The 13,446-nt window shown below is 44.6% G+C and overlaps 1 protein-coding gene across 5 annotated transcripts in view; it reads right to left on the bottom strand.

The window, feature by feature from the left end:
• Positions 1–12,304: 12,304 nt before the first annotated feature.
• Positions 12,305–13,446, bottom strand: part of Raf (Raf oncogene) — a 275,768-nt gene continuing 274,626 nt past the window's right edge. For 4 of the 5 annotated variants that reach the window (XM_070538215.1, XM_070538214.1, XM_070538213.1 and 1 more), the window contains one exon: positions 12,306–13,362. In XM_070538215.1, the coding sequence (XP_070394316.1) occupies positions 13,183–13,362 (180 nt within the window). In that variant the 3' untranslated portion in view covers positions 12,306–13,182. Of the gene's footprint in view, positions 13,363–13,446 lie in introns of all 5 variants that reach the window. The other variant, XM_070538212.1, reaches the window with a different exon arrangement.

The raw sequence follows: 13,446 nt of genomic DNA on the forward strand, positions 1-13,446 counted from the left end.
GTTGGTGTAAGTTCATTTCTCGTTTATTTAAAACAAGAATGCATTCAAGCATTAGACCAATGTAATATATATAATGGTCCGGTGCTTGAATGTGTCCCGGCCACTATTGTCGCTTCAAGGCATGTGTATATCTGGAATATCCCCGGGAAGACACACACACACACACACACACACACGCACACACACACGCACACACACACACACACACACATATATATATATATATATGAATAAATATATATATATATGAATATATATATTTATATATACATATATATATATATATCCTGAACGTCCCCTGAATGTCTATGCTGGATGTCCGCGTCGGACGTACTACGGATGCCAAAGCAATTACCTTTGGATTTCCCAGGGACGTCCCTCGGACGTACGTCGGACATTCATGGATATCCCACGGACATCCCGAATATCCAGAAAGGACGTCCGTCGGACGTCGCCCGGATATCCGTGGTTACTTGGGCTGCATAAGGCTGATGACGCTGCTCAACACAGCGATGTACTGCAGTTGGTGAACCAGCATTATACAAATTATATAAGCTATGTGCGTCGGCATTGCCTTTTTGCCCTGTATGAGAGGACAAAATTTCCGTAATGCGCGAGTGCGACGTAGAAAACAGAACGATAACACAACCTAAAAAAAAAAGAATCGCTTGTCCTCTTCCTCAAACAAGACAATGGGCTAACGCCGCCATATGACCTCTCATATATTTTACAGATCGCAACGTTTATAGATCTATAAATGTTGATGCCGTATGCCTGGACCATGCACTATATAGAACAAAGATATCTCTAATTCAGCACCTACCGCTGCTTAGGACGCTTGCACAGTTCATAAACGGTCGCTTTTGCTGGACAAGCTTAATTCACACTGTAAGCTATGCTGTTATTACTAAGCAAAACTATTTAATTCATGGGTGGAGACCTCATCTACCGAACCTAGTAGTTACGCAATGTAATCTGCAGCTAACAGTTTGATCGCTCGTGAAATTATAACAGCACAGCTCCTATCGTAGCAGAACGGCATCTGGGTATGTTTTATTGCTTCTAAACCGCAGCTTAGAACTAGAGGATAATACTGCAATAACGTAACATTAGTGATTGGAACATTCAGAAATACACAATTGATCTCTGAGGCTGATTGTAGGCTCAAACACTCGCGCACATATCGCGGTGCGTGCTCCGTCCGCCTCAACGCCAGCAGAAAGTCCTGCCATACCGACTTAAACCACTTCACTATGTCTCACAGAACCGTTTACAACGTAGAAGACGTCACGTCATATTAAACAGACCACACGAGCACGAAAACAGGCGCCAGAAACTACCGCTGAGCCTATACCTGCCATACAAGACTGAGCGCTTGTCCAAGCCAGCATGCCGACTGCCCAGAGATGGGGCCACTGTGTAGCAATATGGTGGTGCCCATGAAAAAACGGTGTATTAGCCCCGAGAATTAGGAGTGGCGCCCTCTCGCGAGTGACGTCACGGCCAGGACGCTGCTCACTCCGGCTCACTTGGCTGCCGCGCGCGCTCGTTCCCTTCGTGTATGCTTGGTATGTATGGGTGGCTCGAGCGGTACGTATTGAAGACTACGTCGGCTTCTTTCAGCTGCCATACCTTAACCACAGTTTCTTCTTCAAAAGCGTGTGAGTCGAGAAACTTTGCGGCTTGGATATCGCAAGCTAAGTAGCGTTAAAGGAGTCTACTAGCTGTTTTGCAATGCATATATGCGCCGTGTCTATCGGTAAATTTTGACTAAAAAAAGAATATCTGCAAATTCAACGCGCGAAGTTGTGTATGATGCTTCGCTAAACATTTAACATTCCTTTAGTATTTAGCTATGAGAGGCATTGCATTTTACGTGAAAGAAAAATTTGGTAATTGGCGTCAACATGTTATCTGATTTTAGAAAGACGCTGCCCAGCGAAGCTCTCATCATGATTCATATTACTCTGGTGTGTTGTTCTATTGAAATATGGCCATTCATTAATGCGTAAAAAAATAGTTAGGCGCGCATTTCTTATGAAAAAGTTTGCTGCTACTTTCATCCCCCTCTTAAACAGGCCTCCAAAAAACGAATTGCTCATGGCTGCTAACACGACGGCGCGTCATGTATAGTATTTACATAGTTAATTCACAAACACCATAGTAGCAATCACCTGAGAGAAAAGTTTCGTTGTTAAGATCGAGAGCCACTCAATTGAAAGTGATGAAATGTTTCATAGCGGCCCTCAGTAGCCTTTATCGACAATATGGCACACCCCTGATCACGTAACGGTAGCAATCGACTGTCCGTATGGCGAGGCACGCTATGTTCGCGAAACCCATCAGTTCACTACAACTTCGAATTAAAACCATAAAGCATGTTTTTTACAGCGCCAACTGGAATGGCTAAAGTATTCTCGAGCTACTACACCGCAGCTTAGATTTCCTGTATACAAAAGGAAAATTCAAGCACCTTCTGTCTCACCATGTCTCGATCCAGCGTTATTCAATTATACAAACGGATAACTATTCGCTTCGTCGGTACATAAAAGAGAACCTTGCAGGCAAATTAAGTTTGCTCCAATCCAATCGCAAACATTCATAAAGAAAGCACCACAAGCCTTGCATATACTTTCACTTGATTTCTGACCCTCCACCGGGGGAATTTCGATATCTTCAATATGTCCGATACTACTAATCATTGACGCTTCGACTTCTTTCTGGCTGCAGCTATGCGGTCCAGCAGGCATACTTCACTAAAAAAATTGGGCCGAGCAGCCTGTGTCAGTTCGCCAAACAGATTCGTCATGTATATTCCTCAAGCAGCAAGCACCAGTAAATTTCTCAAGTGAGTTTGATTTGATTTATTAATTTCCATTTACACACACACATGTACAGAGGAGTGGTAAGTGGAGGTGGATGAGGGAAAAAAGTCGCACAGACGCGGCTTGAGGTAACCTCACCCCCTTAGGTACAATATGGCTGCATGGGGTAACACATCAGGCGCCATATAAATTACATTTATATAGTGGCCATAAAACATTGCAGTTATACATTATATGAAAGAACAGTGAAATATTTCCACAATAACAATGCAAAACACACTGCGGCATTGAATAAATAAATGATATACACTTGGTAATATAGACAAAAAAAGAGGAACATAACTTACATTATTAATCATTAACAAACGCGCCCAAAAGAGGTGAGTTGAACGTGTAACACGGAAAAGGGAATATATATTGGTACATTCCTATTTGTACTCTGTAAATAGCTGTAAGCCTTCATTAACTTTACTTCAAATTTCCGCCGCTTAAAAAAAGTAAACACGTGAAGAACCGCCTAATGTTGACAGGCAGTTAAAGAAGCAAGTGAGGCGTGTAGAATCTAAGCTCCAGTATTAGTTAAGTCCCCGTGCTACTGCCGAGCGTTTCTGTGAGGAAATGCAAAAATTCGATATTATACCATGAACTACCCGTGGTGAGCAAACCTATTTTAGCGGAATAAAATCAACGTAACTGCTGTAGAAGTCATATATAGCCAGCTTTGTGACATACTTGTTGCACCGCGGCAGGTATGGTATCATAACTGGATTCCTATAGGCTATGCTTTTGCGATTGTCTATCCGCGCATGAAAAACCCGCAATGGGCTGGTCTGCGTCGCTTCGGCTGGCAATGTAGCGTTGCCTTCGAGAGCTGCATTGTTGTCTAAGAAATTAGCTCTTTGAATAAATGTTCGCAAAGGAAGACGTCGTAAAAATATATTTGAGACGACCACCATAAGTATACAAGCAGAGAGAACGAGGGCGAACAAACGAAAAGACCGCAGAAAGCGCCCGGACAACGCCCGAACTGTAGCAGACGACAGGCGCGAGTCCGTGCCCTGACGTCACGCGAGCGGCGCTCGCAGCGCCGCTCGCGTTCGTTCTCGGGGCTAATACTATAGCGTACGCTAAACTAAAACTGTCTAATACTTACAGAAATGTCCAGGAGGGCTGCCGCGTGGTTTTTATTGGGTGCCACAAGCCAAACCTACGAGGAGCACGCCGGGTGATCCCTCATACTAGGAAAGGGAGGCGCTTCCGACAGATGGCGACTCCATAAGTCATCGCCCCGCATACAGGAGCATACGACAACGTAGACCGCAGCATTTTGTGGGATATTCTGGAAGGGGAAGGCTTAGGTAACGATTGTATACAGCTTTTGAGAGAGATTTACCTAGAAAATACTGTTTGCGTTGAATGGGAAGGGATGAGGAGCGCGGAGAAAGTTCATATCAACAAGGGACTGAGGCAGGGGTGCCCTTTATCCCCGCTGCTGTTTATGATGTACATGGTGAGGATGGAGAGGGCGCTAGAAGGAAGTAATATCGGGTTTAATCTCTCATACAAACAGGCAGGTACAGTAATAGAGCAGCAACTCCCAGGTTTATTTTATGCGGACGACATTGTGTTGCTCGCAAACAAGCAAAGTGATTTGCAACGTCTGGCTAATATCTGTGGACAGGAAGGCAACAATTTAGGTTTGAAATTTAGTGTTAGAAAATCAGGTCTTATTGCATTCAATGAAAACAGTGAACAGACAGTGGAGATACAGGGCCAAGAAATACCTCGGGTAACAGAATATAAATACCTTGGTATATGGATAAACGAAGGCAACGGATATATGGAAACACAGGAAAAAACCATAACAGTCAAGGGGAAGAGAAATGCAGCCGTAATGAAGCACAGAGCGCTATGGGGATACAATAGGTACGAGGTCCTCCGAGGTATGTGGAAAGGGGTAATGGTTCCAGGACTTACTTTTGCAAATGCGGTTGTTTGCTTTAAATCAGGGGTACAATCAGGACTCGACGGGAACCAAAGGTCAGTGGGTCGCCTCGCATTGGGCGCTCACGGGAAGACTACAAATGAAGCTGTGCAAGGGGATATGGGCTGGACTAGTTTTGAAGTGAGGGAAGCTCGCAGTAAAATTGAGTATGAAGAACGGCTGAGGAATATGGAGGAAAGTAAATGGGCTGGGAGAGTGTTCAGGTATCTGTACAGGCAAAACATTGATTCACAGTGGAGGAAAAGAACTAGGAAGCTTACCAGCAAGTATGCGGCCTGTGGGGTGGGCAACACAGCAACAAAGAAGGTCAAGCGGAAAGTCAGAGAGGCTGAATTAATCTCATGGGTGGCGGCAATGGAAAAGAAACCTGCCATGAGTAACTACTTAAGGGGAAAAAACGAAATTAGGAAAGAAACCATTTATGATAACTCAAAGGGAAGCTCATTACTTTTCGAAGCGAGATCGGGATGCCTTAGAACACGCACGTATAAAGCGAGATATAAGAAGGAAGAAGAAGCATGTGCTTGCTGCGGTAAAGCTAGGGAAACGACGGAGCATATTTTATTAGAATGTGAAGACATCTATCCAGCGGTCGATTTAGGCACCACCTCCTTGAAGCCCTTGGGTTCAGCGGGAGCAGTGGTAAAGCAAACAGGTCCGCAATAGACATCAGTAAGAGGCGATTGGAGGATTGGTGGAAGAAAAGTAGGGAAACGACAAAGGACGGAGACGTACGAAAGCACAGTTCGCAATAGGGTATCAGAAAATTTGGACGTGGTAGTTCATAGTGTGTTTTTTTTTTTTCTCATGGGTTAACCTAGGTAGGATATTAGGCAGCATAGTAGCAAGAGCTTGGTGGCGCAAGCCACCGCCCCGTTCCAAAGGGGACGCTCATAACATCCATCCATCCATCCAGCCCCCAATATTACCAGCTCATCGCCAGTCCAGCTGGATCAACAGAAAAGCCGTGTATCCTCATCCTGTGCAGACTACTTCCCATCTACGCTTATTTTTCGTGAAAGATGCAAGGTACTGGAACAGTCTGTCTGCCAATGCCATGCGCCACTCCGCCGCACAACTTCAAGGCTGTTCTCGAATTACTATTTTGTTAACTCAGCCCATCCCTAATGTAATACTCCACCTCTGGGCCTTTAAGGGATAATAAATTAAATGAAATCGATCTATTGAGGGGTGGTACTGCTTCCACTTTGTGGAGTCAATTAAAAATTCTTTGGGTGCAATTTTGTCCCCACAGTGATAATATACATTCTTTCCTTATTAATGTCCCTGCTCCCATCAGGAATGCTACAGAACATCACAATGCGCGTGGTGTACATGACGGGAAAGTACACGAGATTGATGATGACCATTGCTGTGGTAAAAATTTAACTCTATGGGTGACAAAAATCAAGGCGGCCACGAAGGAAATAGAGACAGATCTCCCCATACAAAGCATGGACAGCCGACTGGCTCACATGCTCGAAGCTAAACAATCGATCACCAGGACATGGAAAGAACAAAGACAGAATCGACGGCTGAGGAAAATAATTTCTTCTCTTAACCAGCTGATTGCAGAATATTGCATGAAACTATCTAACCAGCAAAGGAATGAAGTTTGCGATGCCGCAGACGGCCGCATCAACAGCGGGATGACGTGGCACCTGCTCTAACACCTTTTAGACAGATTCCAAACTGAATAGAACCAAAGCTGAACAGGATCATGCACAAGGAACTCAAGATTACCAAGAAAAATGACCTCATTGACCGTCTCGCTGACAAGTACCTTCCTCTGGCCAGAAATGCTAGAGGCATGATCGCTGGAGCATATCGCGGCAAGGCCAACCCAGAGCTAGATTGGGAGTTCTCAACCGAAGAGATACGCACGGCACTTCAGAACCTAAACAGCAAGTCAGTGTTGGGGCCGGACGACGTAACTAACAAGGCACTTGGAAACCTAGACAACACCTCCATCAAAACTCTCACAGAGGAAATCAACAAAATTTGGAGGAACGGAGCACTACCCGAAGTCTGAAAAATGGCCCTCATCGTGCTCATCCTAAAGCCTGGCAAGGTGCCCAACATCAATAACTTCAGACCGATCTCACTGACGTCTTGCATCGGCAAGGTAGCCGAGCAAGCGGTCCTAAACAGGCTCGAAACATCTTGAAGAAAAAGATATCTACCCCGCAACAATGATCAGCTTTAGACCCGAGCTATCCACCCAAGATGCCATGAAGCTCCTCAAACATGAGATCACTGACGCAGACACGAGAGACACGAGAGTAATCCTAGGGCTAGACCTCGAAAAGGCCTTCGATAATTTATCACACGACCACATACTCAACACGATCTCTAACCTCGACCTCGGCACTCGACTCTACACTTATACAAAATCATTCCCGAGTGACAGAACGGTAACCTTCCGTCTAGGGGAAATCAAGTCCCAGAAATACAAACTGGGCAGTAAGGGCACCCCACAAGACTCTGTCATCTCTCCGACGCTTTTTAACCATGCGCTGGTCAGCCTAGGCAAGAGACTGGATCAAACTGAGAACGTCAAATACACCATATACGCAGATGACGTAATGCTTTGGATACCCGGAGGTAGCCTGGGATCAATTGAGAACGCTCTACAGCAAGCGATTGACACGATCGAGGAATACCTCACTCCCACGGGCCTGCGATGTTCGCCCGCGAAGCCAGAGTTCCTCGTCTACAAACCATCAAGAAGCGGTCCCAAGCCAAAGAGCGAAATCAGAGACACACACGCCATTACTCTCAGAACAAAAGACCGAGGAACTATTCCACACGTCAACAAAATCAGTCCTCGGCGTGCTCATTGAGAGCAACGTACGGCTCTAACGCCGCGACAGTGGAGAATTTTGTGACAAAGTCGAATAATGCTTTGAATCTCATACGACGCGTAGCAAACAGACAACATGGCCTTAAGAGGAAGCTTTAGCTTGGGTGCTCCTATCTAAATACATGTAAAAGGAGAATTCGTTTTTCTCGGCAACCACAGCAATAAATTTTGACGGGGTTTGTTGCATTTAAAAGAAAAACTTAAAATCTAGTGACTATCGGTTTCGAATTTTCAATTTAGGATGTAAATTTTTTATTAAAAATTGGCAAAAATCGCAAATTTTCAGAAAACGAAACTATCAAGTTTACAACTCTGTAACTCGGCAAGAATAGGCGATATCGCAATTCTGTGAATTGTACTTAATAGCACATCTAAAGCGGACAAATTTGACATCTTATACATGAATCTCAAAAAATTTATAAATACATAATTACAACTTTTGCAGAACCCTCGTAAACAGCGTAACAAACTCACGTAAGATGTAAAATGACATGAAATTTGTCCGCTTTGAATGATCTAATGGATGCCGTTTACAGAACCGCGATATCTCTTCTTGATGCAGAGCTATTAGTTTGTAAACTTCGTGCTTCTATCTTTTTCAAACTTCTGAAATTTTGTAAATCTCTTTAACAAAATGCTAGCCCTAAATCAAAATTCCGCTTCCAACAGTCACTAGAATTTAACTTTCTCTCTCAAAAGCAACAAATTTCATTAAAATCGGTCCAGGGGTTATCTCAGAAAAACGTTTTTACGTTTTTACATGTATTTGAATAGGCCGCGTCGGAGTTGGGCCCAAGCTAAAGCTTCCTCTTAAGGAAGAAAATCTCTTCAAGCTAACACATGCCTTCGCGCTATGCCACTTCACGTATGAGGCAGCCATGCACAGATGGAAGGTAGCAGAGAAGGACAAACTCAATGTGCAACTGAGGAAGTTAGTCAAACTAGCGCTGGGGATCCCCAAGAACCCCGAGACAGAGCTCCTGCTGCAACTGGGGGTACACAATACAGTTGAAGAAATCGCCGAAGCTCAAGAACAATCTCAATTGCAAAACTCTCTGGAACGAAACTGGGTAGAGAAATCCTAGCCAAACTAGGTCATGACACCACAGCAGTCGAGAATCTACACCAAAGCGTTCCGACGGACACACGCAACTCCTACACAGTTTGCCCTCTCCCACGGAACATGAATCCTGGCCACCATCAACCCAGAAGGCTGGCACGCAGATCATTCATCCTGCACGATATACGTGATAAGAAGATCTTAGCCTGTTTTGTAGACGCGGCACAGTACCCGCCCAGGAAGGCCTTCACTGCCACCACGGTTGATAAGCAAGGTCAAGTCACAAATGCTCTCACAGTCAAGATCCACAAGTCCGAGATAGCAGAACAGGTTGCCAATGCATTCGCACTCACAGACCCGACTACCACCCACGTCTACAGCGATTCACGCTCGGCCATCAGCCTTTCAGAATCGTTTCAAGACAAGCAATACAAATAGTCAATACATCCGCAGTGCTGCAGCATCACACTATCTGCTGGTTCCCGGCACACCTCGGAGAGATTGAGGACGCCCCTGCCCACCTCAATGAGATGGCTCACAGGAGCGCGCGAGACCTAACCCTCCGCGACGCCACCTATTCTGGTCGTGACCATCCCAGCGAAAATTGGGACCCTCCCTCCACATACAACGAGATCACAAAGCACTTTTATCTAGACAGCAGAATATACAGCACACCTCACAATAAGCTCACCAGGCCTCAAGCTCTCACGTTCAGAATGCTTCAAACCAACATGTATCCCACGCAGAACAAACTACATCACTACATGCCTGACCTATACACAACATCACACTAAATCACACTATACAAAGCATTCGGAGGCCGATAGACCCCTCCTAGTAATATAGTTTTTCCAAAAAAACTTTAATTTGCACCATATGCTTTCATGATCATTGATGCCGTTTAAGCATGTGAATTCAATGTTATTCTTTATTGCACTTGCAACTCCGCCACCCCTTGAGCCTCTGTCCTTACGGATAAGCGTGTACAAAGGAGGCATTATTTCTGAATTTTGCACATCGGAATGCAGCCAGGTTTCAGTTACCACTAGGACGTGTGGTTGATAGGTCAGAATTATATCTTCAAGGCTCTGGATCTTATTCAGTACACTGCGTACGTTCAACGAGACAAGCCGTAGCGTCTTGATGGATTCCTGTCATTTGTTATCTAGCTTACGTGTGTTCGCACGTGTGGGTCGATGAGAGGACGTTTCGGGTTGGGCAGGCGCAGATGATTTGGACAACTCTATTCTGCGATTGCGCGTTGCGTCCCATACGTACAGCCTGTCATCAACTTTGAGCTTATCGAAACGAAGGGAAACCTTAGAACCATTGCTCTTTTCTTCAGCTGCTGAACGGCATAATTTTGCACGAATATCCTGAATGTTCTTTGAAAAATCGTTCGATATAGCTATTTTTGTGTCCTTTAATTTGAAGCAGGATGGCATAACCTTAGTTTTGTCAACGTAGTTAAAAAATCTCAAAATAATCGGACGATGTCGCTGTGCATGTTTTAGGCCAATTCGGTGAATACGCTCTATTGAGTTTACTTCAACACCTACAATCTTCTTAAAAATTTCTTCGTTAACTTTCTGCTCTAGTTCTGTTGGATAGAATCTTATTTGTCCTCCAGAAAACAATACGTTGCTGTTAAAGACTGCGTTTCTGGTACATTGGAAGTGCACTCAGAGGTGCCACAGGGGTCAGTTCTCGGTCCCTTGTTGTTCTTAGTTTATATCAATGACATCTATTTATCTGTTCAATCCCCTGTGAAGATCCGGTTGTTTGCGGACGATTGTGTTATTTATACTAATGTAAATCATCACTCCGGCCAAGTAAGACTTAATGATGATGCGTTGATACAATTCTTAATGATGCGTTGCACTCAATTAGCATATGGTGTGAAACATGGGGACTGAAGCTAAACACTTTGAAGACGGCAGCTATTACATTTATCAACAAGAACGAACCCTTAGATTTTGCTTACATTATTAATAATTCTAATATACATAAAACGCAGCGAGTGAAATATTTAGGTGTTACACTCACAAGCAATTTAAGTTGGGAACTCCATATAGAAAACGTTTGCAGCAACGTGCTAAAAAAGCTGGCATTTTTGAAACGGAAATTGCGCCGTACTTCATCGACCGTTAGGTTAACAGCATACAAAGCTCTTGTCAGACCAAAATTAGAATATGCGGATTTGATCTGGAGCCCTCATGAAAAATATTTAATCAAGAAAATAGAGAGTGCAAAATTTAGTTTTGCGGTTTATATACTCCACACACTCGCGTTTTTCTAGCGTGTCCGTTCTTCGCGACAGGGCGAAATTGAAAAAACTAGCTCATTGCAGAATTGTATCTCGCATCGAATTTTTATATCAGCTGTACCATGGTCACAACAAAATACTGCGTGAATGTTATTTACCTGAGCTCCCCATGCGCTCTGCTCGTACAAACCACAACAAAACAATTAAGCAACCGTTTAGTAACCTTAACATCCATCAATAATCTTTTTTTCCCCATGCAATTTCACTATGGAATAAATTACCCGAAGTAGTAGTTAACGCTAATACAACAGAATCATTCGTTCAGCTTTCAAATAACCTTTTCTTTGACCTCTAAATTGCCGCAATGAAAGCACTTTCTTTTGCATTACGCTTTTTCAGTGTTATTTTGTTTACGTATTGCACTGTTGTATGTACATGTTTATTTCTGTTACGTATAGTGTTACAATGATGTATGTACATGTTTTGTTGTCTTCTTAATTGCTAATTGGCAGTTGTAATTTACGTTGTTGTATGTACCCACTCCTGCTTGGGCCCGAATAGGGCCTGCAGTATTTGTAGATAATAATAATAATAACATCATATTGCGAAAATTACCATAGCACACTAGATGTATATCACTTGCTCTGGCCATGTGGTCGGACCCACAAAAACTAGAATCAAGACTCCGCCAGGCTACAAGAAGCATTACGCAGCACGGACTTGGCGGAGCAGCTCAGGGCCGTCCAGTGAGCCCACGATGCGGCTAGGGAGTTACAACTCCCGGTCTTAACGTGGGAGTAGCCCGCCCTATGGGGCCTTGCGCCCCATAGCTCGCACGATCTTTCAGTTAAGTTATTCCATTGATCCATCCATCCAAGTGCGTTTTCAGTATCCCAGTGCTTGCCATGCAGTCTTTGCATTCCAGCTCCCACATGCTACCTCCTCACCGTACGTGGCGCAGACTGCACCAGTATTCACTGGGATAAACATTTGCATGGGCTGCAATTCTGCATTGAATGTATGGGAAGAGGAAATGGTTTACAGCTGCTGGAACACGGACAGTGCAGTGCACAATGGCTGGAGAGAACACACACAGGAAAAGCACCCTTGTGTAAACATGTCGCACAGTGCACATGGGTCTTGTGGCGAATCATTTGCATACCTGAATGTAGTACAGTGGCGTGCTGCACACAAGGTATGGACAGCAGCACCACTGCATTACAACTGCAGAAATTGGCTGAAACTTGGCAGATCCAGAAACACTTCAGTTACAGCAGCACTGTTTTGATTTGTTTTTTTTTTTCTTTATTACAGCTCTCTCCCACAGAGTTCTTCAGGAGCAGTTCCATATGCAGAACCGGCATCCCAGCATCACAGAAGTTTTTCTTCATTCTATAAGCCACACAGTCATGCCAAACTTCCGCATAATAACTCCTGGCAGGCAGGATCGTAGGTGAAGTAACTGCGTCAACTGCAAAGTTACTCTCTGTGCAGCATGTCCATAGCTGCAAGGAACCTTGCCAAGACACTTCTCCAGAGAACACAACACAGGATGAGGAAACAAAAATGAAAATATACAACACGCAACACAACTTCTCATTAAAAGTAGTGGTCCGTGTTCATCCCTTCTTTACTCCAGAGGTCCATTTTTTTGTTGCCACTGTCATTTTTAACCCCTTCCCTTTGCACTCTTTTATGTTACAACACTCGCTGTACACAGATCACAGAGCTAGGAGTGGTGCTCCACTGCACACACGACCCTGGGCTTGTCCTGGTAGTAACAACATCCTCTTTGAACTTCCACAGAAGAGGCAAGATGCGAGCTTCATGAAGAGAGCCAGAGAGGGAGGGGCGCGCACACACCAACTTGAGATGCACGTCCCAGCACAGTTCATGTGGTCGCTTGCTGCACTTCTGTCTAGCGTCCTTCACAGCTGCAACTTGTGACAGTTGGTGGCCTTCTCATTTCGATGTCATCACCCACTAACCAGCTGACTTTAAAAGCAAGCCACGTGCATTGCATGCTCATGTGTGGTACCAAGTTGTCTGCTTGGTGCAGGTTCTACATGACATACGACTTCAAAAGCCCATCCAACAAAGTGCTTGCATTCACGTTGACAGGCCCATTGAGCGTGAGGGAACATTCTCTGAATGGAGGACGACTCAAAAGTTGCCAGTTGTGGAGAAGAAAGGGAATGCGCCAAACTGGCTGGGTGTCTTGGGCGAGGCACACACATAGAGGAAGTCCTCAGACTGCAGGTGTGTTCGGTTCAGCGTTGGCTCCGAGGTGCTCTGGTGGATCTTGGGCAGCGACCGCATCAGTGACTCCAGTGAGGCCAGCATCTGAGGAAGGATCAAAGAAGCATGCACACAGGCACTGTAACACATACAAGCAGCACAGCAGTCCATGAGGCCAGAAAAATTAAG

The sequence above is a fragment of the Dermacentor albipictus genome, chromosome 5, assembly GCF_038994185.2.
Source record: "Dermacentor albipictus isolate Rhodes 1998 colony chromosome 5, USDA_Dalb.pri_finalv2, whole genome shotgun sequence".
Lineage (NCBI taxonomy): Eukaryota > Metazoa > Arthropoda > Arachnida > Ixodida > Ixodidae > Dermacentor > Dermacentor albipictus.